This window comes from Protopterus annectens, chromosome 2.part0 (assembly GCF_019279795.1).
Source record: "Protopterus annectens isolate FY-2018-M chromosome 2.part0, PAN1.0, whole genome shotgun sequence".
NCBI lineage: Eukaryota > Metazoa > Chordata > Ceratodontiformes > Protopteridae > Protopterus > Protopterus annectens.
The window spans coordinates 57,570,559-57,595,632 of NC_056728.1; the positions used below are offsets into that span (position 1 = coordinate 57,570,559).

General features: G+C 44.3%; 1 protein-coding gene across 1 annotated transcript in view; it reads left to right on the plus strand.

Moving 5' to 3' along the window:
* Positions 1-25,074, plus strand: part of LOC122792699 (PTTG1 interacting protein) — a 743,791-nt gene that overhangs the window by 224,329 nt on the left and 494,388 nt on the right. Inside the window, exon 3 of the mRNA XM_044060284.1 lies at positions 1,424-1,532. Coding sequence (XP_043916219.1) covers positions 1,424-1,532 — 109 coding nt within the window. The remainder of the gene's footprint in view (positions 1-1,423; positions 1,533-25,074) is intronic.

Below are 25,074 nucleotides of genomic sequence, written 5' to 3' on the forward strand. Positions count from 1 at the left end.
ATTTTAGCCCAGGAGTTAGACTAATGGTTTGGAGAGAAAAAAATTGTGTTTCTCTTTGAGGATAAGGATGACTGCATCAGCTACAAATATAAGGATCTCATAAACTGTATTTATTTTAATAGTACTTTCAAAGTAAGCCTTCTACCGTGAATGATTTTTTTTTCATGTAAAACCCTGCATTTCATAACATTTTGTTAGTCATGGTGTGTAGGCTTGACTATTACCCCATTTGGCAGGGAGGGGTGTTTTGTGGCAGTTTATTTAAGAATTAGGTGGATTTGCATAAGTAAAAGCTAGTGGACCACTCTTTGGGAAGGGGATGTAACTCAAAGAAAAATGGTTCAGTCCTTTTTTTTTTGAGGAGTACCTCCTTCAAGCAGTTTTAAAGGCTGTTTGGTTTGGCGTTAGTGAGGATGCTGAGTTTATGCTAGTACCAGGGTAATCACAGTAGCACTAGCACTGTATTTGCTCATCCAGTCTACACATCACACTTGTAATGTGTGTCTGTCCAGATATCTAGCAGGTTGCTAACAGTGGCACTTAAAACCAAAGTTTGTGGACAGGTTTGAGCAAATAATTGTTGGCTGCAGGACAGTACTTAATTTGCTCCTTGTTGGAACACTTATAGCAGGAGCGTCTGCATGTTGAAGGGGGGGTTCTGCTAGTAGTGTTCTAAGGAGTGTAAGTTGGTTGTGACCCCCTCTGTCCAGACCAATGCATTTGTTTGTTTTCCCTTACCTGTCTGTCCTATTCGAGCATGTAGAGATCTGGAGCACATCCTGGCACTGGTGGGTGCACTGTAGAAAATCACAGTTTAGAGCATTACCAACACAGACACAGCCTTCCATGCACTACATGGTATATACATATGTGTAAATGAAGGACAGCAACATACAAAACTGGACAGAATTTGCCATTTGTGTTTGCAGTTGTGTAAGTTTTCACTAGTATTTGTAAATTAAATGTTTGTGTATCACAACGCCCTTTTACTGAATCATCACTAGGGAGAGTATACATGTAGCTGTCTACAATGCTTAAAAAAGTCTACCTGCTTGCCCAGCAGTTAAATACTTGATCAGTTTTGACTTTGGCAGCATTTTTACTAGGATCTGAAGTATTATCCTGGTGGACTTGGGATACCTGTGCCGACACTTTGTGTATTTGGGATGTAATAATCCTGCCAAGTAAAGTTGCTCTAGTAAATACTGATGTGTTAATGTTTGGCCTTGTTGGGGGGTGGGAGCTGGAGTTTATTTGATTATGCAGTGCGCAGTGACCATTATATGCTCTCATCAGGAATATAATGGTGGTTAAAGTCATGTGATTTGAGCTGTATTTCTTGTGTAACAGTAGGAATTCTGTAACAAAACTGAAGTGGTAAAGTTTTGACTGAACCAGATTAACTCTTGTGTTGTCTCTGCAGTGAACTTCGAAGCACTGATTATTACCATGAGTGTGGTGTGTGGGATCATTTTAATTGCATTCGTGTACTGTTGCTGGAGGTGTTGCTGCAGGACCAAGAAGAGCAAAGGGTGAGCAGAGCCTTTTCTATTTGTAAACTATACGGACATGGGGCAATCTAATTGACAAAATGAGTACTTCTCAGCTTAACCTAATGACACTCGTTCCTTAACATGACTGTACCCAGACATGCAGCATATGTAGGTCATGGTGTAAAAATTTATTTTGAAAGGGTGATGATTTCTCCACCTTGGTGGCACTGAATGGTCGATATAAAGAAATTTAAGTAGGATGCAAGTGATCCAGCAAGAAAAGCAACTGTCTGCAATGGTACCTGTTTGTTACTATCTATGCAAACACTTAAATTCACTTTTCCAGTACTCACTTTATACTGTTTAGGGTTGTGGGGGAAGCCATAGCGCTTACACATGCATATTCACACACACACACACACACACACACACACACACACACACACACACACACACACTTGTACATACCTCTGGGAAATTTGTAGATCAGTTGTTCACCTACAGCATGTAATTGGCATGCAAAACTGTGCCAGAGCACCTGGTAAAGACTTGTTGATGGGGGGAGGCAGGGGCTTGCAGTCTCTGTGCGGAAAGCACCATAGACAAAAATAAAACTGGAAATCCACTTGGATCTGAGGTAGCAACAGAGGCTGTTCTGCCATACCTGTCCAAGCTAGTACATTAATCTTGACTTGTTATATTGTAGTGACAAGTGTTTCTGCACCATGGGTATCTAATATAGCCTGTTCATATTTATAGTCATCATTTCAAAACTGTTGTATACAAGCAGTTGAAAATTTTCATCTTAAAGTTTACATAATGGGCAACACAACTGAATTGGTATACAACTAATAAAAATCCAGAAAACAACTAATAGACTTGTAGGAACAAAAGAAGCAAGGACACTGGTAATCCTAAATCACACCGTTGTTTTATTCATGTAGAATTTCATTCGTTTTATGTATTTCGATGTTTTTTAATGGAATTCTACATGAATAAAACAGCAGTGTGATTTAGATTTACCAGCTTCTGTGCTTCTTTTGTTCATATAAATCCATGCATTGATATGACTTCTGTCTGGTGCTGCTTAAGAGATATTAATTATTGTTCACGCAATGGTCATATTGTCATAAATATATATCTGAAGTAGGGAGTTCATTTGTCAGCAACCTGTGGGTCTTGCATCCGATATCGGATCCAAGCCGGCAACTTGTTTCAAGCTAATGGATCCGAGCTCCTAGCTCCTCCCCTCCCCTCACCCATAATCCCCTGCTAACCCCCCATGACCTCAGATCTAGTTTGCCACGCTTGTGGATAGCTGGATTCCTGTGAGCTCGACGAGTAATTGTCAGTTAAGTGTGCATTTTCTGTCAACTTTCTTCTTTTTTTACAAAAATATAAAGTGTGTGAGTGTTAGGTTCCCTGTAGTGTAAAATTATTTTTCTTTTAATTAGTTTTTTCCCTCCCTTCGCTGGTCGTTAGTGAGTGTGTGTGTGTTGTGTTTTGGGGCCTGTGTGTTTGTGTAACACTACCTTTTCTTTTAAGTATGGCTGAGGCCCCAAAAGGCATTTTTTCTAAATGTACCATGTGTGGCCATAAGCTCTCCCCGGCTGATGGCTACACTCGGTGCGTTCAGTGCCTTGGGGTTGAAAACCTCACCTCAGGCTGTACCATTTGTGCAGTGTTCAACCCCAGGGTACTGAAAGAGCGGAGGTCGAAGCTGGTCTTGGCGGGACTTTTACCCCCGGACTCGGCTCCGGCCTCCACTGCTCCCGTGGCTCTACCACAGGCTGTGGTTGCTGCCATTCCTGCCCCCCTTCCTTCGGCTGGGACTCAAACTCCCGCTAAAGCACCGGAGGACAGGGGGGCCAGGAGGGAGAAACGGAGGGAGAAGCACCACAAGCGGCGGGCCGAGGCCTCCGCTTCGGCCCCACCAGCTAAGCGGGCTTCTCCCTCCACTGCTTTTAGGTCCCCTCCTCCTCGGCTCCGATCCCCTTGTTTCTCCCCCAGGGCCCGAGGAGGAGGAGGCCCGATCTCCATCGGTCATCGAGGCAGCATTCCAAGCCTGCTTCGGTGACCTCTTCGAGATCGACTTTCAGTATGTCCGATGCAGACTTGGACCGGGTGATGCGAAGGTTCATCCAGGCCCAGCTGCAGATGGGAGTGCTCTTGCCTCCCCCCCCTTCGGGGGGGGGGGCTCGACACCTTTTTTCCATCCTATTGCTCCTTCTCCAACCCGCTATCCGGGCTCGGAGCATTCGGAGCCGAGCAGTGTTGGAGCCGGGGGTGGGTCGGCGCCGACACTACTTGGTACTTCTGATCCGACACTTCCCTCCAGCCTGTCGGATCCGACCTCTCGGAGCCGTGGCCCGAGCTTCGGATCCGAGGGATTCAGTGTGCATTTGGCTCCGTCCAGGTCGGAGCGCACTGGTCCTTCGGAAATGATGGTCTCGGCACTGGTTCCGATCCCTTCATCGGATCCGAGAAGGAGCCGACTCTCGGAGCTCAGAGAGAGTGGTTCCCCCTCGGCTTTTGATGTAGTGGAGAGGGCTCTGTTGAGAGCATCCGGACCCCCGGCCCTTGTCTCGGCTCCACCCTGCACTCCCTCTCTGCTGGGCCAGGCTTCCATCACCCTGCCAAAGGGACAGCCTGCTTCAATGTCCCGGATGGTTCCATTGGAACAGGATGTTGCTGGCGAGGCCTCCTCGGACAGCCCCCCCCCAAGGAAGTGCCCCGCAAGCATAAGTGCAAGAGGTGGCACGTGGACTCCCCTGAGTCCTTAACTGAGGACACGGACTTGGAGGAAGGGGATGGCTCCCCAAGATCACCCCTTGAGGATGTCTCCTTTGGAGACATCATGGAGATGCTGAGGATCAGAGGTGGGTGGTCTGCCCCCAAGTCTTCTTCCGACGAGTCAGTGTTTCTGGAGGCATTCGAAGCAGGCCCGTCTACCTCTTGGGTGTTCCCTCCGGCCGACCCCTTGGTGGACCTTATTACTACCAGGGCGTGGAAGGATCCGGACACCGTGGAGCCAATACCAAAATGCCCGGACAGAATACTAAGTCCCCCCTCAGACCGATCGCACTGGAGCAAGGGTCCCCCCGTAGATGCCATGTTGATGGCGGCAGCCACGAAGAGGGAACTAGCTCAGGAGAGCCCCTCAGTCCATCCACCGAGCAAGGAGTCCCGCTCGATGGACCGCTTAGGGAAGCAAGGTTTTAGTTCAGCGACCTTCTCTGTAAGGTCTCTGAACTATATGGCACATGTCATCAGGATGCAGCAGGATCTTATCAAAGAATATGCTGCCCCCCCGAGTCCATGTCGGCGGAGGACAAACAATTGTACTCCACCTGAATGGCCACTCTGAGATCAATTTCAATTACCTCTATGCGGCTATTGTCCCACGCCACCGAGGGAGCCGCTAGGGCTAGCGGAGCAGGCCTGGTCATGAGACGTCAGGCCTGGCTCCGTCATTGTGACTTTGCGGAGCCCTTTAAAGCGTCTGTTGCGAACGCCCCTTTCGATGGTTCTGCCCTGTTTGGCAAAACGGTTCGCGAGACACTTGTCCAGAACGAGAAGGATGGGAAGACGTTGTCTGCCGTCAGAGTCCGCTTCTCTGCTCCCCAGCGGTCCTTTTCGAAGAACCAAAAGGGTCAGAAGATGATGTGGTTCCGGAAATCGCAACATTCCCAACCCGCTCCAGACAACCAGTCCTTCCGTGGCAGAGGAGGACAGGGAGGACGCCACCCCAGGGGCAGAGGGGCTCCGAGAAACTTTGGGTCCAGAGAACCTTTCTCTGAACGGCCCACGCAGCAGCCCTGAAGGGTTGCCTGACTGCTCCACTCTGGAGGCAGTCGGGGGGCGCTTCTCGGAGCACTTAGCGGCATGGGAGTCCATCACGACAGACCACTGGGTGCTTCGAATTATATCCAGAGGGTACAAAATACCATTACTTCATGTCCCCAAATTCAAGAGCCTCCCCGATGTACCACCCGATCAGAGGGAGGCCGCAGCCGCAGAAATTCAGCAGCTGCTAAGAAAAAGAGCCATCCAGCCCATCCCCCAAGACCAGCTCGGATTAGGGTTCTACTCCAGGTTCTTTTTGGTACCAAAAAAGACGGGGGACTTGAGACCGATTCTAGACCTTTCCCGCTTGAACCTGTCAGTAACCAAGGAAAAATTCCGAATGGTCACTCTTCAATCTATTCTCCCCTTCTAAGGGAGAACGATTGGATGTGCTCTATAGACCTCAAGGATGCGTACTACCACATTCTAATGGACAGACGATCCAGGAGGTTCCTCCGCTTCCGGCTGGGAGCCAGTCTCTACCAGTTCAGAGTCCTTCCCTTTGGCCTCACTACAGCCCCCAGGGTGTTCACCAAGGTATTAGCAGTGATTGTGGCCCACCTGAGACTCCAGGGAATACAGGTCTTTCCGTACCTGGACGACTGGCTCCTGACTGCCCCAACAAGACATCTACTTTGCTCAGCCAGAGATTTCTTTCTCCGCCTAGCCCCACAGTTAGACATCACCATCAATGCCGACAAATCCCTTCTGGCCCCGACACAAGCCATAGAATTCATAGGAGCCAGAATAGACACCAGAGAGCAACGAGCCTTTCTAACATCCGAGAGACTTCAGAATTTGCAACTCCATGTGCGGGCTATCCTCCAATCAGAGACCCCACCAACGGAATTGGTCCTGAGGGCATTGGGCTCCATGGCGGCAGCGATAACGCTCCTTCCATGCGCCCGTCTGAAAATGCGGGTACTGCACTGGACCCTTCTAGTGCAATGGTCCTTTCTGTCCTTTCCTCTTCACCCCATTGTTATCAGCAAGGCTTGCAGGAGGTCTCTATTATGGTGGCTCCATGCTTCGGACCTCCATATGGGCCATCCCTTCTGCACCTCTCCCCCTCTCGCCACGGTGACCACAGACGCCTCCCGCCTCGGGTGGGGGGGGGCATTATTCAGGCAGGACGGTCCAAGGCACATGGAACGATACAGAGACCTCCCTGCATATCAACGTTCTGCAGATGAGAGCGGTGCTGTACGCGTTGCAAGCACTTCAGAATCTCCTCCCCATAGGAACGATTGCAATTCAGTCGGACAACATGTCGGTTGTCTGGTACATCAACAAACGGGGGAACCAGATCTTACCCTCTATGCCGCGAAGCTATGAGAGTGTGGGAATGGGCGATCTCCACCAACCGCTTTCTGATTGCAACGTATATTCCGTGGCGGACCAACATCCTAGCGGACAAACTCAGTCGCACCCTTCTTACCCCATACGAGTGGTCTCTCAACCCACTAGTAGCGAAGCAGATATTCGCAATATGGGGGCAACCCTGCTGCAATCTTTTTGCCTCTCCCTCAAACACCAAATGCGGCAATTTCTTCGCTCTGATTCCCCCTCCAGGGGAAACTCCAAGAGACGCTCTGGTGCATGCTTGGCCACCCGGTCTACTTTATGCCTATCCCTTACCTGTGGTCTCACCTAGTGAATCCTCCTTGGATTCTGGATCCCAGTCCGGATCTAATCTCCCATCCGTCGGACTTACTGACCCCAAATCTGGACAATCTGAAACTGAGAGCTTGGTTGCTCCAGTTCCACTCCTAGTTAGGACTCCCGGTATCTCTTCACCAGTCAAGGCCATCCTTGTGGCAGCGCATAAGCCCTCCACCAGGAAAGTGTACCGCAGTAAATGGAAACATTTCTCCATCTGGGCGGAGCATCATAATCTAGATCCCTTTACGGCTCCTCTTCCGTCCATATTAGACTTCCTAACCGAACTTTTTCAGGAAGGCGCTAGTTGCTCAACTGTCAGAGTGCAATTGGCAGCCATCTCACATTACCATGTGGGACATGATACAGGGCCTTTGATGTCGGCCAAGTTGTGTAAAACCTTTCTCAAGGGCACCTTTTTGCTTAGACCCCCTATAAAAGAAGCCGTACCACCATGGGATCTTTCACTAGTTCTTCAAGCCTTGACTGCTCCACCTTTTGATCCCGCTGCTTCAGTAGATCTCAAATTCTTGTCCTGGAAAACAGCATTCCTTGTAGCCATCACTTCTGCAAAAAGAGTTTCGGAGCTTCAAGCTCTTTCTGTGAAGCCTCCTTATTTGATCTTTCACCCAGACAGAGTGTACCTCAGGATCATTCCCTCTTTTCTTCCCACAATAGCATCAGAAACCAATATAAATCAATCCATAAATTTACCGGTTTTCTTCCCTAAATATCAGAATAAAGGAGAGAGTACAAGCTGCACTCATTAGATGTTCATAGGCAGCTACGCTTTTATACTCGTAGAACAGCTGGTCATAGACAATCCGACCAGCTGTTTGTTTCCTTTGCCAAATTTAATCTGGGGAAAGCAATATCAAAAGTATCTCTATCACGCTGGATTTCTCAATGTATCCTATTAGCGTACCAAGCCTCTGGGAGACCCGCACCTGTAGGAGTTCGCGCACATTCCACTCGTTCCATCTCTACTTCTGCGGCCTTCAAGTCTAGAGTCCCATTGGATGATATTTGTTCGGCAGCCACTTGGGCTTCATCTCGTACCTTTATTAACCACTACAAACTGGACGTGATTTCTAGAGGGAGAGCATCCTTTGGCTCTGCGGTGCTTCGCAATATCCTTCCATGATGGCCACCCAAGGTTCAGGTATCTGGGGACTCTGTCCCACAGGTTGCTGACAAATGAACTCCCTACTTCAGATTAAGAAGTTATGTACTCACCATAACGTTCCATCTGAGTAGGTAGCTTCATTTGTCTGTAACCACCCCCCCCTCCTTCCCACTGGCCTTCTTCGGATCTAGCTTAGTTGGATACCCGTTTTGGGTATATATTGAGGGGCAAACTCAATCTGAGGTCATGGAGGGTTCGCAGGGGATTATGGGTGAGGGAAGGAGCTAGGAGCTCGGATCCATTAGCTTGAAACAAGTTGCCGGCTCGGATCTGATATCGGATCCAAGACCCACAGGTTGCAGACAAATGAAGCTACCTACTCAGATGGAACGTTATGGTGAGTACATAACTTCTTATTTTCTTATCTCAACAACCAAGTAACTGACATAATTGCTTAGCCTCATATGAAAGGTCTCATGTGGATGAACAAAATGCTGCTTGACAGTGTTGTGTAGCTTGACTGGTTACAGAGATGATGCAAACTGTTTAAAAAATGTTACACGATTAATATTTACTGCGTTTATTATGAGTCATAAGGTCCAATTTAAGACCTAGAATCTCATGAGCACTGTTGCTGTAAAGAATAGTTTGTGCATAACAGTTTTCAATTTATTTTATTTTAGTAACTGTTTTGGCACCAGAAATTTGAATATTTGTTTGAAATAAGATGATTCAACTTCTTTTTGTGATAAAGATCACAGTGCTATCATTGGGACTTGTGTAAACCTCCAGACACCCATTGGAGTTAATGAGTTAGTTAATATGTATGCTGTAGGATACAGTTATAAAGCTGAAATTCTGAATGGCGTTTACACAGAAAAATCGCCAAAACTTAAAAGCCAATGAGATTGCAGTATAGCAGGGCAGGGAATTTTCTCTTTTCCCCACTGTAGTGTGATCTTGGAGTTGGTAGATAAAATTGGCAGGTGATTGGGAGGGGGCACAGCCCCTGCATAAAATGTGTGCTGATTGCTTTTTGTGCTGAAGTGTTTTCCGTTCAACGCAATACAGTTCATCTGCCGTTAGGCATTATAAATGTATTCCTTATGCTGCAATATTAATTACATATGTAGGGTTTATATTTAATAGAGAAAAATTGTTATTTTCAGTGCTTGTTCAACTGAAATTTCTAGATACTCCCCATGTCCTTTCAGTATTTTGTACACAGCCCCACACACTTGCAACCTGTTTCAGGCTTAAGCTGCTATACAGATTTGGATAGGACTGCTGTCTGGCATTGAGACAACTTTTAAAGGAAAACTCCACCTTAAAACTAAAAAAAAAAAACTGTTTTTTTTTTCACTTTCTTTCCTGATCTATTAACACCTCAAAATTATTAGTATTTTATTTGTAATTTTAGCCTGTTTTCTGCAGCATGGCTACCAGTGGGGCTTGATGCATCAACTTGGTCTTGATGTTCTTCATGTTTCATTATTGCAGTCTTTACATTTGGGTAATCTGCTGGCAGGTTGCCCTCAGTCGGCCTGATAACAAAGTCTTGGGTCATGCATTGCTTGCTGTCCCTTCTTCCGTGACATCAGGTCGTCAGGGTTATAAAACATGCAGCCAATGCCATTACATTAGTCTTTCTTGCATGGTGCCCGAAGCAGAAGCAGTTTGCAAGTGCCGGTCAGCTGACTCCTGAAATTTTTGTTTTCGAGTTTCAGATCCGAAGTCTTCTACTAAAAAGCTAAGTACCCCGTTGGGGAAACTTTTTCTTGCTCCTTACCGGTGTCAGTAAAAGTTAATAATTGCATTACTTATGGGAAGCAAATGCCTCATAAGGATTTTCGGTACTTGCGTATTATCGCAACCAGATTTTGCAACATGGTATACTTTCTTCTCTTTTACTAAAACTACAACAAAGTGTAATCAGGAAGGGTGAACTGTTAAGTCTTCTAGGATATTGGTGGTGGGTTTGTAAGATGATTAAGGGTTAAAATTTTAGACTTTGCTAGTGGGCTTTAAAGACTTAGAGGTGAATTCCGCGAGCAGCTCAGTCTTCAGATATTAGTCTCAAGTCTGCACTCCTGCTTTCTGCTGTTGTAAACGACAAATCGGAATAGTAAGTTAACTTCAGTTTTCCACAGCATCTCATCACTTTTATTCTGAAACAGAAAACAACACTGAAATCCTCCTCGACGGGATAGCAGAGTGTAAGACTGATGTTAACCTACCATTCAGCGTGCTTTACAGCAGCAGAAAGCAGGACTGCAGACTGGAGGCTAATAATCTGAAGACTGAGCTGCTTGGTCTGCCAAACAGAAAAACGGAAAAGTCACATTGGTGTTAAACTGATGTCAAAGATACCATTAGGAAAGTATCGTACATTTTGTACACTTTCACAAAAAGCCTTAAGAAGGAGCTTGACTTTCCAGATCCTGTTTAAAACACATAGAGGATCACAGTCACCCTGAATCTGTAGTCAGTGTAATAGAGCTCATGGTTCTACGCGCTGTCTTTAAAAAGAAATGCATGCATGAAGAAGTATTTGTCCCTCTCGCAGTTGGCTGCCAAGGTCCGGATTCCGTTTCTTCTTCCTGCTCATGTTTAACTGGCAAAAACCTATCAGTAGGAGTCAACAGACACCACCTTACTCAAACATTCACTCCTTTCAAGAAAACATTAGGAGTTAGCATTACAGGTTGCGATAATACGTAAGTACAGGATTTTCATTTGTACTGTATTCCTTGCCTAGGCCTTGACCACAGCGTGCTTTGCTGTCGCTTTTGTGCTTTATTTAATCAACGCACTATCAAACGTCGGTACATTTTTGCTTCCAAATATTTTGGCTCACGCTTTAATTATCCAGAAATGTTGTCTGTTAGCAATCAGACTACCAGAATTCCTAAAAAACGCAAAGAAAAAGACGGAGACAGGCCGTTGAGGTCCAAAACTGCCGACGACGCTTCTCCTAAGCCAGTTCGCCGGTACTCAGTGAAGCGCTTTCACAGCCCCTGATACCCGCTACTTCTGATTCGCAGGCCTCTACTGAGACCCATTCGGAGTCAGGTATGCCGCGAGATGCTTCAAGTATGGAACCCACGGATGTCTCTACCTTGGATGGGTCCAGAGCCACTGTGTAGGCACCAGCTTCTGAGGGTGTTTTCCAGCCTACAGATTTGTGTATTAGACCGACGCCATCTTCAAAACTAAGGCCAAATCCTCGACCTATGCCTAAAAAACTGACGCCTGGCCCACATGTGCAGGCCCCTATGCCTAAAAAACAAATTATCAAAATGGCTTAAGATTGAATTACTCTGATCAGGGGTAGCTACCCCCCCCCCCCCGAGACGTAGGCAAGACATTGATTATGAATCTTCTGAACATGATTCTATTTCTTCTGACTGTTCTAATGAACAGGAATGGTCTTTTCCTACTTATGAGGACTCTGATGCAGAAGATTCCATTCCTTCTGCTTCTCCCCCTGAGATTTCTGTTTTGGGGAAATTTTACATACCTTAAGGGAACATTTCCACTGGGAAAGTCAGGATTTCTCTGAATCTAAAAAGAGACTTGGGGATTTTCTTCTTCTTCCTCAGCGTAGGCCTTTGGCTATACCTCCTGTTCTAGACATTGTTGATGTTTTTTCAGAATCTAGTATGGCTACTGATTCTCTGCCGCCAGCTCCTTGTAAGCCAGACAGATACTACAGGGTTCCTGACTCCCACAAATTCCTATTTAAAAATCCTGTTGCAGATCCTGAAACCATTTCTCAGGGTCCCAAGGGCATTAAGACTTCTACTGCTAAAAATCCTACCCCTTATGATAGAGATTCCAGGACGCTGGATAGATGGGGTAAGAAGGTTTACACTTCTGCAACCTTGGCAATCAGAGCTTTAAACTGTCAATTTCATATGCTAAAATATCACCAGCATATCATGGGACTGCTTAAACAGGAAATTATGCTAATTTCTGACTGTGTGGAAGATTTACAGGATTTATTGCATTCATCTGAACAAGTTGGAAAACATACTTTGCAATGTGGTTTTGATTCTTTGGAGGCCTCTTGCAGGGCTGCTGTAACTGGGTCTGTGCTAAGAAGGCATGCTTGGCTCAAAGAGCAAAATCTCCTTGGTCATGTTAAAGCAAAATTGTTGGATGCTCCTTTACCAACAGGACTGTCTCTTTGGTAATAAGGCTGAAGAAGTGTTTTTAAAAAGATGGAAGATAAAGCTAAGTCTATGCAAACTGTGAAAGATTTCTTACAAGTGCAACCTCCAAGATTTAGTAGCCTACTAAGAACGGGTCCTTTCCAGTTCCTTCGAGAGCCACTCAAGTCAAACCCAGACATTCCAAAGGCTCCAGGTTTCAGTCACAAGGGACTTTCAGAACAAAACAATGGGGTGCCGCCTCTTCCAAATCTGGAAACAACAAGATACCTCCCTATGGTAAGCAGTCTCAATGACTTCCCTTTACACTTACCAAGCACTTACCTTTTAGCCGCCGCTTTGGGGGGAAACTGGCTCTTCATGCAAGAAACTGGCAACTTATAACCCAAGTCAAATGGGTTTTAAATATAGTATCCCAGGGATACAGATTTCATTTCCACACGTTGCCAATTCCAAACGGATGGCCAGATGTGCCCCCAAGTCAGTGAGCAGAGGCCCAGAAACAATTGCTTTCCCTCATGAACAATGGGGGCTATTCAGCCAGTACCAGAAGAGGAAAGGGACAAGGTTTCTATTCAAGACTTTTCCTGGTACCCAGAAAAGACAAATCATGGCATCAACTTCAGAACTTATCTACTCTAAACACCTTTCTGGACATTCCAAAATTCAACATGCTGACTCTTTACCAGTTACATCCTATGCTAAGCAAAGATGCGTCGTTGGAAACTCTAGATTTAAAAGAGGCTTACCTGCATATCCCAATCAGGGAATCTTGCAGAAGATACCTCCGCTTCAAAGCAAGCTACTTGCGTTACCAGTTTTCTGCACTGCCCTTTGGCTTATCTACTGCGCCCAGGGTCTTTACAAAGTGCCTGGCTCCAGTAATTGCATTTTGCAGGCAAAGAAATATTCAAATATATCCATACCTGGACGATTGTCTAATTAAGGCAGAAAACAAGGCCATTCTTCTAAAACATCTGGCATTTGTAAAAAGGGTTCTAACTTGTGTAGGGTACACCATAAACAAAAAGAAATCACAACTAGTACCCTCTCAAAAAATAACATTCCTGGGTCAAGCTTGAATACAACTGCCCAGATGGCTTACCTTATGCCAGAAAAGCAAATTCAGTTGGTGACTTACTTCACACAGGTGGCCACAAAAACCCTGCTTTCTGCAAGGCAAATACTGCAAGCCTTTGGGGTTCATGGCCTCCTGCATTCTTCTAATTCCATATGCAAGACTGCATATGAGGAAACTTCAGTGGTCCTTAAAAAGTCTATGAAGTCAGCATTGTCACATCCTGGAAACAATGATTCCTATCATACCTTGCCTGCAACTAGAGTTCCTATGGTGGGCAGAGGCCTGCCACCAAAACAAGGGATGGCCATTCACACCACCCCCTGCCACCCAAACTCTAACTACAGATGCATCAGGCTATGCTTGGGGGGCGAATATGGCAGAAAAGTGCATTCAGGGCAAATGGAGCCCAAATCAAATGCACCTTCATATCAATCAAAAAAGAAATGCTAGCTGTGCAGAATGCACTGACTGCTTTCAAGGACTACCTTCATCTAGGACAACTAATGATAAAGACAGACAACACCACGGTTATGTGGTACATAAACAAGCAGGGGGGGTACACACTCCTACCCCCTTTGCAGACTAGCCATGGCATTGTGGAACACGGCCTTGACCTTACAAGTGCAACTACAAGCTCAATTCCTGCCAGGAAAGCTGAATACTCTGGCAGACGAACTAAGCAGAAATGTCATGGACCCACACGAATGGAAATTGGAACCACAGATTTTCAACATGTTGACATGCAAATGGAGCCCAGACATAGATCTTTTTGCCTCACCCCAGAACTATCAGTTGGACAAATTTTGCACAAAACCTCATCACAAAAAAGCTTGGAAAGTGGATGCTCTATCCTTCAGCTGGAAAAACACATCAGTCTATGCCTTTCCCCCATCTGCCTCTGCTCTCCAAAGTTCTACTAAAAGTCAAACAGGACAAACCAAAAATTATTTTGATTGCTCTAGACTGGTCTCGCCAGCACTGGTACCCACTCTTGCGCAATGTGTCACACCTTCCACCGTGGTACCTGCCTCAGACACCTTACTTACTGTCTCAGCAGAACAACCAAATTCTGCACACTCAGCTCCAAACTTTTGAGTCTTGCAGCGTGGCTAATCTAAATTCATCCTTAACATCCCTCAGCCAAACCTGTGATGGATGTCATTTTGGAGGCAAGAAGGCCTAGAACTAGAAAATCTTATGCTGACAAATGGAAAAGATTCTGTGCCTGGAATCCATCTCAAGGGATAAGCCCAGCAGTGCCCAACATTCCTCAGACTTTACAATACTTAACTGAGATGCTTCAGAAGGATCTGTCCTTTTCTTCCATAAAAATCCATGCCTCAGCCATTTCAGCTCATTACAACACAGACCCTCCCCTCTTATCTCATCCTGTGCTAAAGCAGCCTCTCAGAGGGGCCAAGAACTTAAGACCACCCAGGAGAGCTCCAACCCCTGCCTGGGACCTCAATTTTGTATTGGAAAAGCTCACTCTCCCACTTTTCGAGCCAGCTGCTACTGCAGACTTAAAATTTCTCTCCTGGAAAACAGCTTTCCTTTTAGCAGTCACTTCAGCTAGAAGGATTTCCGAATTACAGGCTCTTATGGCAGTGGAGCCTTTCATCATGTTTCATGCAGACAGGGTATCTCTCAAGACCAGTCCATCCTTCGTGCCTAAGGTGGTATCCAGTGTGGCTCTTAATCAGACCATTCATTTGCCAACTTTCTTTCCCAATCCACAGAACAGGGGGGAGTGGATTCTGCCTTCATTGGATGTACACAGACAAATTAGATTTTACTTAGGACAAAATCTCAAAGAAAATCTGAACAACTGCTGGTGGCATCTGTTGCAGGGGCAGAAGGAAAGCCTATTTCAAAGCAAACCATTTCCAAATGGATAAGCCATTGTATTTGTTTCTGCTATATGCACCATGGTAAAACTATACCCCAGGGGATCAGATCCCATTCCACCAGGGCTGCATCTACTTCAACAGCCTTTCTCAGAGGTGTTCCTACCAGCTACATTCTAGAAGCTGCTACCTGGAGCTCAGTTCATACTTTCACCAAACATTACCATCTACCACTTATTTCTAAATCCAGAGCTGGCTTTGCCACTGCTGTCCTGCAGGGCCTTATAGCTGGTCCTAATGCTGTAAAATCCCCTCCACCCCAACCATAGCTTTGGGAATCTACCCAAATGTAATGACTGCAACAGTGAAACACGAAGAACATAGTACAGTTGTGTACACTTACCATAAATGTAGATGTTCGAGTGTATTCACTGTTGCAGTCCTGGTTACCCCTCCCTCCAGCCCCCTATTTTTCTCTGGCTATACCTCTGCTTTCTCTCACTATGCTTAAAAGCCCTTTTGATATATTTGCTTTTGGTTGGAGGTATATTTTTGTGTTTTTAATTTTATTTGTTCCCCATTTGGGGTGCACCTGACATCTGGGGCAAGAAAAACTAATGTAATGGCGTTGGCTGCATGTTTTATACCCCTGACGACCTGTCATCACGGAAGAAGGGACAGCAACCGACGCAGGACCCAAGACTTTGTTAATCAGGCCGACTGAGGGCAACCTGCCAGCAGATTACCCAAATGTAATGACTGCAACAGTGAATACACTCGAACATCTACATTTATGATAAGTGTACACAACTGTACTTTATTCCTCAACACTTTGCTTCCCATAATGCATTTCAAGTCTGCTTTGCATGACTCATGCCAGACATAAGGAAGTAACGGTGAATTCCCATGCCATTGACAGATAATGGGATTTGTGTGAGTCACTGTCATCTTCTATACCTTCTGTAAATGAACTGCTGGTTTTCTGTCTGTAATCACATCCTCATTTATGTTTGGATCAGAGCTTGTTTTGCACTATAATCTAACCTGTGAGCTTGTTTTGCACTATACTTAAGTTATCTAGCTACAGCCAGAAAAGTAGCTAAATTGCAGGCCTTTGTTTGGGTTTTCTTTTGTAGTCCAAGAGGAATTCAGTCCCCTTCCCCCACACTGCTGCAGAGGCGTAAAAACTGTCACTGCAAAGAGACACCCTTGCAGCAATCAAGTGCAATTGACAGCTCATAATGGAAAGGAAGGGACTTTCCAATATAAATTGTTACTAGTAATAAAACAAACCAAAATAATCCAGCAGTTTCTGCTACATGCACCCAGAAAAAAACAATGAAACTATTTAAATCTTCCTACTGCAGGCAGCGAGAAAGATTTATATTGGAAAACCATGAACAAAGACCTGCAATTTAGCTACTTTTCTGGCTGTAGTGGATAACTTCTAAGCATAGTGTAAAACGAGCTCTGAGCCAAACATAAATTAGGGTGATTAGAGTCAGAAAAGCAGCAGTCCTTCTACAGAAGGTGTAGGAAGATGAGTGACTCGCACAAATCCCCTTTTATGTCAGTGGCATGGGATTTCACAGTTACTTCCTTATGTCTGTCATAAGTATTCAAATCAGACGTGAAATGCATCATGGGAAAGATGATTAAGGTAGAACAAGATCATGTTGATACAGCAAGTCCCATTGGTAGCCTTGTTGTGGAAAATGGGTTAAAATTACAAATAAAACACTTATGAGTGATTTTGAGGGGTTAAAATAGGTCAGGAAACAGAGTGGGGGATAAAAACAGATTTTTAGTTTTAGGTTGAGTTTCCTTTTAAGTACATCTTTGGTTAACTGTTGAAGAATAAAAGGTACTTTGACACACAACTGTACTGTTGCGTTTGCCCTTCTCCTGATCAGTGGTCTGCCTGCACTGACCAGTGCTGTCCTGTGGGAGTACACTGACATTGCAAGATGCATTAACTCAATAGCTAGTCTGAGGCAGATAACTTCAGTGACTCTTTCCAAGGTGTGGGACACTGTGTGTGTCCTGCATTGTTGCAAAGTCGTTGCCTAACAGAGGCTTGTTGCACAGGGTGTTGCTAATGCATTCATAAATATAGCACAGCACGCCTTTGGGAACACTGGTACTCATTAAGTAAATCAGACAAGTTAAGTATTGGACAGTTAAGCTAGTAAAAGCCCCAGTTTCTAGGCTTAGTTTCATTTTTGTACTCATACCCACATTGCTGTCATGGGGTGTAGTTTGAATTGGTTCATATCTCTTTTTTTACATAGTCCACTTCCTATCAATAGACAAAAAAGCAGAAACTGCTTGTACAATTATTCATTGTTTAACAAGCTGTAGATGAGTCTATCTTTCTGTGCTGTTAATAGTACCAAGTATAGTAGATCTCCTATTTTACTATATGTAATAGTGTGAATGTAATTTGTATAACTATGTCCAGCTATAGTTTTGTTAGTGTATGTTGTTTTAAGGGTCTGGTAGATGAAATGGAGAGAGAGGTTTTGAGAAGGTTTGGGAGTTGTATAAACAACGTCTGGAAAGCTTATACACTACATTTTATTTTTCATTTGTAGTTTTAACAGCTGGGTGAATTGGTCAGAGAACCCTTTTCAGGTATTACCTGGGTACGAATGCATCATTATAGATATACAGCAGAAATGAGTAATTGAGATACAGAAAATCTCAAGCATAGAAAATGTACCTGTCAACTGTCCCTCATTTTGCATCGGTTGTCCCTCATAAAACTTTTGATGTCCTTCTATTCCTAAGTTGCAGTATTCTTAGTGTGGGATTTTCTGCCTTTAGGCGACCCGTATGTCTCCTCCTGTACAAAAGCTTCAGCTTGGCTGTTGCAGCTGCATGGGACGTCACACGTAGAGCCATAAAACAGGGTCGCTGTGTGTGATGTCTGCACGCACAATCCTCAGAATTTTTCAGCCGGAGACTACTTAGCATCATACGGTCGTTCTTCAGACGTCAGATCGACTATAGATGAGTAACCCATTGGGTTTTTTGCATTTCTAATATTTTACCAATCTTTCGCATTGCTTAGGCTTGGTTGTTGTAGCTTTCAGCTGATGTCAGGTAAAAAGGGAAAGTGCCAGTGTGGGTGCCAGATTCCCCATAAGGACGCCCATGACAAATGCGTTTTCTACTTAGGCCAAGAACATGACCATAACGCCTGCCCTATTTGTAAATCTTTTGTGCCTAAGGTCTTACGTAGCCATCTGGCAGCTCTAAACCTTTACTTAGAAAACCAATGTCTCAAAACGGCTCACTCTCAGGATGGATCGTGCTTCAAAGGCCGCCCAAGAACCTCCGCGTAAGAAGGCCAACATGCCTAGGCCTTCATCGCCTGCCGCTTCACAACCGGACGCCCCGCCAACTACCGATATAGGAATTGAGGAGCGTTCGGTGGATCTGTCACCTCCATCGACCTCCCTCATGGAGGCCACTGCACAGCCAATGTCCACGGAGCTTTCTCAGACACAGACTCCTGTCGATGTCGAGGGAAACCAGATTTTGGGGATGTTCTTTGTGTTTCACTGTTGCAGTCATTACATTTGGGTTATTTGCTTGCAGTAGCCCTGTCGGTCTGATTAACAAAGTCTTGGGTCCTACGTCGGTTGCTGTTCCCCCTTCTATGATGTTAGATCGTCAGGGGTATAAAACATGCAGCTGACGCCACTACATCAGTCTTTCTTGCTGTGCGGTGGCCGAAGCAGAAGCAGTTCGCAAGTGCCAGTCGGCAGACTCCTAAAATTTTTGTTTTTGAGTTTCAGAACCGAAGTCTTCAACTAAAGCTAAGTACCCCGTTGGGGAAACTTTTTCTTGCTCCTTACCGATGTCAGTAAAAGTTAATAAGTGCATTACTTGTGGAAAGCAAATACCTCGTAAAGATTTTCATTCGTACTGTATTCCTTGCCTAGGCCCTGACCATGACGTAGCTTGCTGTCAGTTTTGTGCTTTATTTAATCAGCGCACTATCCATTGTCGGTATGTTTTTGCCTCTAAATATTTTGGTTCTCTGTTTAATTATCCAGAAATGTCGTCGGTTAGCCATCCGACTACCGGGATTTTGAAAAAACGCAAAGATAAAGACAGAGACAGGCCTCTGAGGTCCAAAAATGCTGACTATGCTTCTCCTAAGCCAGTCACCTTGGATGGGTCTGGAGCCGCTGTGCAGGCACCGGCTTTTGAAGGTGTATTCAGGCCTACGGACTTGCGTATTAAACAGACGCCTCCTTCATTTAGGCCTAAATCTCGAACCATGTCTAAAAAACTGACTCCCAGGCTGCATGCTCAGGCCTCTATGCCTAAAAAACAAATGATAAGAATGGCTGAAAAATCTTATAACTCTAATCTGGGGAAGCCAACCTCCCCCTTCTAAGAGACCTAGGACTGAAGTTGTTTATGAATCTTCTGACCAGGATTCTGATTTTTCTGATTCTTCTGATCTGGATTTGCCCTTATCTACTTATGAGGATTCTGATGCAGAGGACTCTATTCCCTCTGCTTCCCCTCCAGAGGATTTTTCTTTTGGTGAAACCTTACATGCTATAAGGGAGCATTTCCACTGGGAAAGCCAGGATTTTTCTGATTTCAAAAAGAGGCTTAGGGATTTCTTACTCCTGCCTCTGCATAGACCTTTAGCTATTCCTCCTGTACTAGACATTGTTGATGCTTTTTCGGAATCCAGTTTGGCCCCTGATTGTTTGCCTCCTGCTCCCAGATAACCTGACAGATATTACAGGGTTCCTGATGCACGCAAGTTCCTTTTTAAAAATTCTAATGCGGATCCAGAGACTATTTCACAGGGACCCAAGGGCATTAAGGCTTCTACTGCTAAAAATCCTACCCCTTCTGATAGAGACTCCAGGGCACTGGATAGATGGGGTAAGGAGGTTTACACTTCTGCAACCCTTGGCCATTGGGCCTGTAAACTGCCAGTTTCATATGTTAAAGTATCAGCAACATGCTATTGGATTGCTTAAACAGAAAATGATGATTCCTGACTGTGCGGAAAATAAAGTATTACAGGATTTAATGCATTCTGCTGAACAGGTTGGAAAACATACTTAGCAATGTGGATTTGATTCATTAGAGGCCTCTTGCAGGGCTGCTGTTACTGGGTCTTTGCTCGGAAGGCATACTTGGCTTAAGGAGCATTCTTTGCCTGATCATGTTAAAGCTAAATTGTTGGATGCTCCCTTAAATCAGGACCGCCTGTTTGGCAACAAGGCTGAGGAAGTTCTTAAAAAGATGGAAGATGAAGCTAAATCTATGTAAACTGTTAAATATTTCTTACAAGTTCAGCCTCCTAGATTTAGTAGGCATTGGTCCTCTAAGAATTGGTCCCTTCCAGCCCCTTCCAGGTCTTAAGCCAAACCCAGACACAGCAGAAACCCCAGGTTTCAGTCCCAGGGGAGACACAAGACTAAGCAGTGGGGGGTTTACTCACCCAAATCCGGGAGTAGTAAGACTCCCCCCTATGGAAAACTGTCTCAATGACTGGCTTTTAAAACTTCCAAGCACTTCCCAATTGAATGCTCCTTTAGGTGGAAAGATTGGTCTGCAGGCCAAAAACTGGGAACTCATTACCCAGGACAAATGGGTTTTAAATACAGTGTACCGAGGATACAGATTTCACTTCCACACCTTACCAAAACCAAGCGGGTGGCCAGATCTACCCCCAAATCAATGGGCAGAGCCCCATAATCCAAGTAATCTCTCTCAAGCATGGGGGGCTATTCAGTTGGTACCAGAAGAGGAAAAGGGACAAGGTTTCTATTCGAGACTTTTCTGGTACCCAGAAAAGGCAATACTTGGCGTCCTATCCTGGACCTTTTTTCTCTAAATACCTTTCTGGTGATTCCAAAATTCAAGATGCTGACTCTTCACCAGCTGCTTCCTATGCTAGGCAAAGATGCATTGTTAAACAGAGTAACAGAACAAAGTAACTCCAAATCACTCGAAGCCAGTAGAGTCAACGGGTTATACTTTATTGTAGAAGACACAAGGGTTGAGCGCTTTCATCTGCCAAAATACAGATTTCTTCAGAACCATTAACAAGGCATCAGATCAACCATTATATACCTGTTTAGGCGCCAAAAACAAATTAAATATGTTAATCTTAAAATGGCCATGTTCTTAAAACCGTGCATTTTGAAAATGAAGTATAAAAATACAATAATACAAACATACAAAACTACTATATTCAAAACATGTGATATATAAATATATTGTAAAAATTATAAAAATATTATAAAAATGCTTAAACAAATGCATTTATAAACGCATATGTTAAATGCATAAAAGTGCATAGAATGCATGGGATTGCTGATCTCTATTTACTACATAGATAGGTACATAGACTCCTCTTATACGATTTCTAAAATAAGTGATAGAGTATATAACTGAGTCTTGTTGTAACTTATAAAGACTATAGATACCATGTGTTCAATATGCCATACCTATACTGTGCTATATGTGTACATCCTATGAATCTGCTTACTAAAAATCCATCCCCTAATTATATAAACACTGCTTGGGGCAAGAAATTCAAAGGGTACTTGTGCTGGAATGTTTGAGACTTATTAGTAATCCCTTAATTCTCAGTTCAATGCTAACAAGGGTTTTAGACTAATAAAGTCATTGATACCTGGCGTTGTAGTGGCGTCTGTGCATATTTGCCATCTACTTTCTTTCCAAGCCAGGAATGTCTTCCAATTCCCACCTTTGTCCTTAATGTTTACTTGATCTATGATAGAAAATCTAAAGGTGTGGTCTGTACCTTTGTCATGAATGTGTCTGTATAAAGCGTTTTTGGTGTCTTGCTTGTTTATCCTGTAAATGTGTTCGTATATCCGTGTCTTGATCTTCCTCTCCGTTTTGCCTATATAAAAGGCCGGACACTTTGTACAGTTGGCAATGTACACTAAACGCTGGGAATTACAATTGCCTGGAATACAAGTTATCTTGGTGCACATGATGTTCTCTAGTCTAATGGTAAGTGTGGTGTTGATGTACCTGCATTGATTGCAACGTCCACATTTACTAGTCCCTTTAGTACTCCTTGCTCTTTCACTCTTCATTCCACATTCCAATATATTTTTTATGTTGTTTCCAGTTTTATACACAGTACATAGCTCGGTTCCAACTGTACTCCCCAGGGTGCCCGCAGAGATGATGATATTCCAGTGCTTCTTCAAAATGTCTTTAATCAAATTGACAAAGGGATTAAATCTAATCACGCATACCATCTTGTTCGAAGTCAAACATGAAGTACTCTGTATTGTGGTAGGACTACCTAACAGTGGTTTGTATTTAAGCCCCCATTGGGCTTTGACATAAGTGGTGATATTATCCAATAACTTCTTGGGATAGCCTCTTTCAGTGAAAAGACGTGAGATAAAGACTAGTTCACTATTCATGTCTTCAAAGGTAGATGACATTCTAGCTGCTCTGATGCACTGGCCCTTCACAATGTTTTTGAAGATGTGTCATGGATGGCAGCTAGTGAAATGAATGTAGTAGTTGGAAAAGGTGGGCTTCCTGTATAATCTAGAAATAAATCCAGCACCAGTGTTGCCTATCCAGGTGTCCAAGTATGAGATACCCTTATTGTCATGTTGGAACGTGAATCTCAAAAAATCAGTGGTGTTGTTAAGGTGTTCCACAAAGGTGGGAATCATGTCTGTTGGTCCGGTCCAAATAAACACATCATCCAGAAATCTGGTGTATAGCCGGATGTGTTTATAAAATTCACAGGTGAATAAATGTACATTTTCCCACTCTAACATTACCAAGTTGGCAAAAATGGGAGCGCAAGATGCTCCCATGGCTACCCCTCGGGATTGTCTAAAGAGTTCGCCTTGATGTTCAATGTAATTGTGTTCCAACACCAAACCCATCATATCCATGATCAGATTCACTCTATCCCAGCTGCTTCCTAAATATTTGCTTAAACTACTTTGAAAATAGTCTAATCCTGTATTCACCGGGATGCTGGAAAAAAGATCTTGAACGTCAATAGTTAAGAACGTCAGGTTTTCATCCCACATGTCCATAGTAACTTTACTTAAAAAGTCCCATGAATCTTTGACCAAGTGGTTAACCTTGTTGTAAATATGCTTGGTCCACTGATCAATAATAGTTCCTATCTTAAATGTCTTGGACTTAGATCCTGAGATTATAGGTCTAAATGGTGGTTTGGTCTGGTTCTTGTGAATCTTGGGGATTCCGACTATACGGGCCAAGACCGGGTGTTCAGTTTTCACAAACTCGTATAATTCACTGGTAATGCGGTCATCAATAAAATACTCTTCTAAGGCATTGTCAATAAGTCTGTACCCGATGTTAATCTGGTTTAAAGTTACCTTCTCATAATTGCCTGAGTCATACAGAATACTGTGTATTTCATTGTGATACTGGGTGTTGTCGAAAATCACTACCCCTCCACCCTTGTCCGGTTTCATAATTCTAATCTCTTTGTTGCTAATAAGGTCTTTCAAGCATGTCCTTTCATCTGTGGTAAGGTTGTCTGAAAATACATTCCCTACACTGTTGTTGTACCTGATATCTTTGTGTAATTGGTAGATGTCATGACACACCATATTCTCATATATGGTGACCTGAGAGTTCGCAATTGGTATAAATGTACTTTTTTTCTTTAAGACATTGTGATGCATGTGCTCTGATGTCTTGTTAGTCCTGTCGTTGAATTGTATAGCCAGATTTAACCTTCTACAGAAAAACTTGATTTCCTTAATGAGATCAAACAAATTGAACTTGACCGTAGGTATGAACTTCATACCTTTGCTGAAAAGTGTTATAAGGTCTTTGGTAACAGGGGTGTCAGTGTAGATGTTCTTCGTTTTCCATTGCTGCAGTCCTTACTATTGGGTATAGTCCGCATCCAGTCGGCCCGAATACCAGAGTATAAGGCTGACGTCGGTCAGGGCGCATTAGACTGACGTCAGTACGTCAGGGTACTAATGCGCATGACCGGCGTCATATCCTCAGTCTTTTTTGCCGCGTGGTCCGATGCAGAAGCAGTTTTGCGAGTGCAGGTTGGCGTTCTGAAATATTTCCGAAACCGGAGTTTCAGACCGAATCAGAGTTGGCTAAGTACCCCGTTGGGGAACATTTTGGTTTTTTCTTGCCTCAGTATTTAACCGGATGTCAGAAAAGTGAATAACTGTATTTCTTGTGGGAAACAAATACCTCATAGGGATTACCATACATTGTGTATACCTTGTTTAGGGCCTGAGCACGGCGTGGTTGGTTGCCGCTCTTGTGCTAGGTTTAACAAACGCACTATTAAGAGGAGGTTAGACTGTGCCAGATTAGTGTTTGGGAAGCGTTGCAATTATAAAATGCCGTCGGATGCTCCGACGCCCGCTTCGTCCAAGAAGCGCAAGGACAAAACAGCGAAGCCTAGGGTTGATGAACCGGCAGTCCTGGACGTCGGTTCTTTAGGTGGCTCAGTGGAGCCAGAGGTTTTGCCTGGAGTTTCTATGGAGTCTCAGGCAGAAACTTTACTGTTACAGGATGTACCCTCTCAGGAGGCAGGCCAGGCTGAGGGGGCTTCTCCGGTAACTATTCTTCCCTCTCTTCCCAAAGTAGTTAGAGCCTCTCCTTCTGTTGCCAAAACTTCTTTTAGAGGTAGGCCAACTTCAGCTTCAGTAGGGGCTTCTCCTAGCCTTCGGGTTATGTACCTAAGAAACATATGCTTAAAATGGCAGAAGATTTGATTACTATGATTAGAGGTTCTATGGGCCCTCCTGACAAGAGGCCTAGAGTGGAATCAGAGTTTGACAGTTTTGAA